At 38.9% G+C, this 4,073-nt stretch overlaps 1 protein-coding gene across 1 annotated transcript in view; it reads right to left on the bottom strand.

The window, feature by feature from the left end:
• LOC103590763 (scaffold attachment factor B1-like) overlaps positions 1-4,073 on the bottom strand; it is a 46,937-nt gene that overhangs the window by 28,840 nt on the left and 14,024 nt on the right. Inside the window, exons 3-4 of the mRNA XM_008573066.1 lie at positions 979-1,043; positions 690-896 (exon numbers count right to left, since the gene is read on the bottom strand). Of these exons, the coding sequence (XP_008571288.1) occupies positions 690-896; positions 979-1,043 (272 nt within the window). The remainder of the gene's footprint in view (positions 1-689; positions 897-978; positions 1,044-4,073) is intronic.

Raw genomic sequence — 4,073 nt, 5'->3', positions numbered from 1 at the left:
GTCTCCTGACAAACATCAACCCTCATGTAAATGGACATAACGCCTACTGCCTGGCAGTTCATTAAATAACACCCATGATAATTTTTTTGGGGGGGCAGCTGGCTGGTACTGTCTCCTGACAAACATCAACCCTCATGTAAATGGACATAACGCCTACTGCCTGGCAGTTCAGTAAATAACACCCATGATAATTTTTTGGGGGGGGCAGCTGGCTGGTAAAGGGATCCAACCATCATAATTTTATTATACATTTGATATGTTTCTAACATGAGAAAAGCTAAGGCTTTAAAAACAATGTCAGGGTTAGTATTAAATGCTGACTATTAGGAGGCTACTGATCAGTTCTTAACAGGAAATGACCAACTTCCAATCTCTTCCTATTTCATCATTTTCAAGGCATCCAAACCATAACACCACAGACCAACTTCCTATAATAGGAAAATTTTACATAGGTGTCCTCAAAATGCTTCAGGCTGTATCATACAGATGGAGAGCATTTACTTGTGTCCTTTATGACACCACTTTTCAATGAGGCAAAACGTGTTTTCACAATCACCTGAATTTTACATGTGAGTGGATTAATCGGCATTAAAAGAACAACTTAATTCCAAATATAAAACTTGTCACCTATTATGATATTTATGGAATTGACACAGGGTGCATTCTAGAGACACTGCCGAGTTACCTACAGCATGTTCTTGAAGCTGCTCCGGAAGCTCTTTCATTTCTCCCTCGACTAGCTCTCTACTGTCAGACAGTGACTCTGGGAGATTATCAGCATCATCATCTTCTACACAATCTGCAACGCTTCCATTATCAATTTCTGCTTCATCCAACACACTGATATCCATCATGTCAATGTCCTGCAAGTTCTCCAAACTGGTTTCAACATCCTCCTGTGAACAAACAAATTAGAACCGTCACGTGACTGCCATTGGTCCACCCACCAAGCTGATGAGCTGACAAAGCTGCACATACCTGTCCATCCCCAGAATTTTCCTCCAGACCGTTATCTTCTATACCCTCTTCCTCTGGTTTACGCCCTGAAGAGATAATCATTTACAACACAAGATCAATGACTGCATTTTCCAGAAGCAATAACTGTCATTTTTATAGGCTTTGAGCACTACGTAAGTGGATACCTTAAACAACGTGGCACCTCCCAACTTAGGAACACTGCGCAAACCAAGAAGGTAAGTCCATTCTGGACAAGGCAGCCTCCAACCCCACACACCCTCAAGCAGAAGAGCTTCTATTCTTATCAACTGGCTATGGAAGCAGAAGACACTGGAAATGGGTTCTTAGCAAGGTCAAGGCAGACCAGACCTGTCCTAAGGCCTGCACTTCCAGTCAAGTGGCTTTGCTTGTGGGGAGAAAAGCATATGATACAAATGTGCAGCTTTTTATTAAAGGAACACAGAGCATGTTTTCCCATAGAAACAATGATATAAAGCAAACTGAAAATAAAAGCCAGTCATAATTTTAGCACCTGGAGTTAGCCCTTATGTTATATATTGGAGCACAGCTGTCCTCCCGTATTTTGCTATGTATATATGTACTTTGCTTACAAACATGGTACTGTACTATTCCACAATCTTTTCACTTAATACATTGTGAACTTCTTTCCATATTCTTTAGTAGTAGTATATGAATACACCAGCATTGACCTAATTAACGGATATAGTTGGAAATTTAAGAGAATGCCTATAAAGATGAACATCCTGATAACTCTTTTTTGGACACAAGTAGTTATCATCTTAGGACATATTTCTAGAAATGGCATCCCCAGAACAAAGAGTATGCACATGTTTAAGTTTAAAAAAGAAAAAAACTCCCACATACTATCAAGATAGCCCAGAGGAAGGTTGTTCCAATTTACACAGCTCCATCAACAGTGAATAAGAGTGCCAGTCTTTCTGTATCCTTGTTAAAAGCGGCTATTTTTCTTTATCTTTGACAGTGTTCTAGGCAAACTGAAGGAATATTTGTTTTAACCCAAATTTATCTGATTACTGCTTAGGTTGAATTTTTGTTGTTGATCATCTGTACTTTTGTAACATTTATATGCTTTCCCCCTTTAAAAACTTCTGCTCCGTTTCCCCTCATTTAAAATTTTTAGGGCCGGCCCGGTGGCGCACTGGAGAGTGCGCCACCTGAGAGCGCAGATATATGCTTTCCCCCTTTAAAAACTTCTGCTCCGTTTCCCCTCATTTAAAATTTTTAGGGCCAGCCCGGTGGCGCACTGGAGAGTGCGCCACCTGAGAGCGCGGAGGCGCTCCCACCGAGGGTTCGGATCCCATGTGGAGACCGGTTCCTGCTCACTGGCTGAGCGCGGTGCGGGCGCAACACTGAGGGTTGCGATCCCATTGCCGGTCCCCGGTGCGGGCGCGACACCGAGGCTTGCGATCCCGTTACCCGTCAGTAAAAAAAAAAAAAAGACAAAAAGGAAAAAAAAATTTTTTTTTATATTATATATACCATGCATATTTCCTCCCAGTTCTTCACCACTCTTAATTTTGTTCATGGGTTTTAGGTAAATTTCACTTTCATATAGCCAAAGCTATTAATTAGTTTTTATGAGGAAATGGGTTTTACCGTCATATTTAGAAGATCTTCTCCATACTAAGACCATATAATATTCACTTGTATTTAGTTCTTTTGTGTTGAGTGAGATAATTTTTCAAACAGTTCTCCCATTTTGAAACTGATTTCTCAACGCCATTTACTAAACAATCTTTTGCCCCCACTGACTTGAAATGCTACCCTACTCAATATTATATTCCTATATATGTCCGTGACTATTTAATGTTTCTATTCTCTTCCACTGATCTGTTTTTCTTGTTCTAGTTTTAGTTATGTTGCATTATAATATTTTTCTAAATATAAAATACTGAGATTAACTAAAAGAAAAAGAAACTAAAGGGAATTGGACAGAATGGCTTCACATCAGGTTATCCTTCAAAAGGTTAACTAATTATTTACTTATTTTATAACATTCACAATCTATTCTGGAGCCAACAGTTCATACTGGGCAGGCATGCTGGCACTTTCATCCAAAAAGCCGTATTTACATGGTCATCTGCCTTTTTTTTTTTTTTAAAGAAATGATAAAATGAGTAGAAAATAGAAAAATATGAATGATGATACTAAAAATAACAGAAGTGAAGCAAAAATAAAAATCATTAAGCACGGCAAAAATGAAATTTTTGGTGTCGACAGGAGGCTTACTAAACTTAAACTAAACTGTTTGACTATTTTCAAAATGTGAAGAATAAAATCACATGTATGAAATACATAAAATGTACTATGGAAGACCATGTCTCAAAAGCAAGGTGTACTATAGTTATGTATTTCAGAGCTACTGCCAAAGAGGTAGCCTCCTAAAACTCCTTTATCAGAAGGTGCTCAGCTTCTTGAAGGACATGGGAAGGATGTTGATCAGCCACATAACCTCAGGAAAACCACTTCCTGCTAAGCCTTTTCCAATGTGAAGATCAATGTCTTAAGGCTATTAGGTGCTGTTTCAAATAATATGAGAAGTAGACATTAATTTTTCTATATTAATAACTAATAACTATAAAATGTGTTATATTTGGGGCAAAAGACAAATATCCCATTTATAAAACATTTGAGGCTTTTAAAAAAAAAACCCCAAGGATAAGAATTTCTTTATAACATGTAAATGTGTGTTACCCGATTTTTCTATATTCTAATTCCATTCATGTTTTCAGAATTATATTATTCAGGAACATAGGGAACCATCATACTAATACTAGAATTCCCATTTTATTATTTCTTTTTTTTTTTTTTGTCTTTTTTGAGACCGGCCGCACCATGCTCAGCCAGTGAGCGGTGACCGGCTATCCACTGTGAGCACACCAGTCATCCCTTTATAGGATCCGAACCCGCGGCGGGAGCGCTCCTGCGCTCCCAGCGCTGCACTCTCCCGAGTGCGCCATGGGCTCGGCCCCCATTTTATTATTTCTTTGGCAAAATGTATCTTTTTTTTTGGCATCTGGCCAGTAAGGGGATCTGAACCCTTGACCTTGGTGTTACTAGCACCATGCTCTAAC

The sequence above is a fragment of the Galeopterus variegatus genome, unplaced genomic scaffold (assembly GCF_000696425.1).
Source record: "Galeopterus variegatus unplaced genomic scaffold, G_variegatus-3.0.2 Scaffold870, whole genome shotgun sequence".
NCBI lineage: Eukaryota > Metazoa > Chordata > Mammalia > Dermoptera > Cynocephalidae > Galeopterus > Galeopterus variegatus.
Note: the sequence above shows the minus strand (reverse complement) of the source record. Positions and strands in the feature narration are given on the sequence as shown.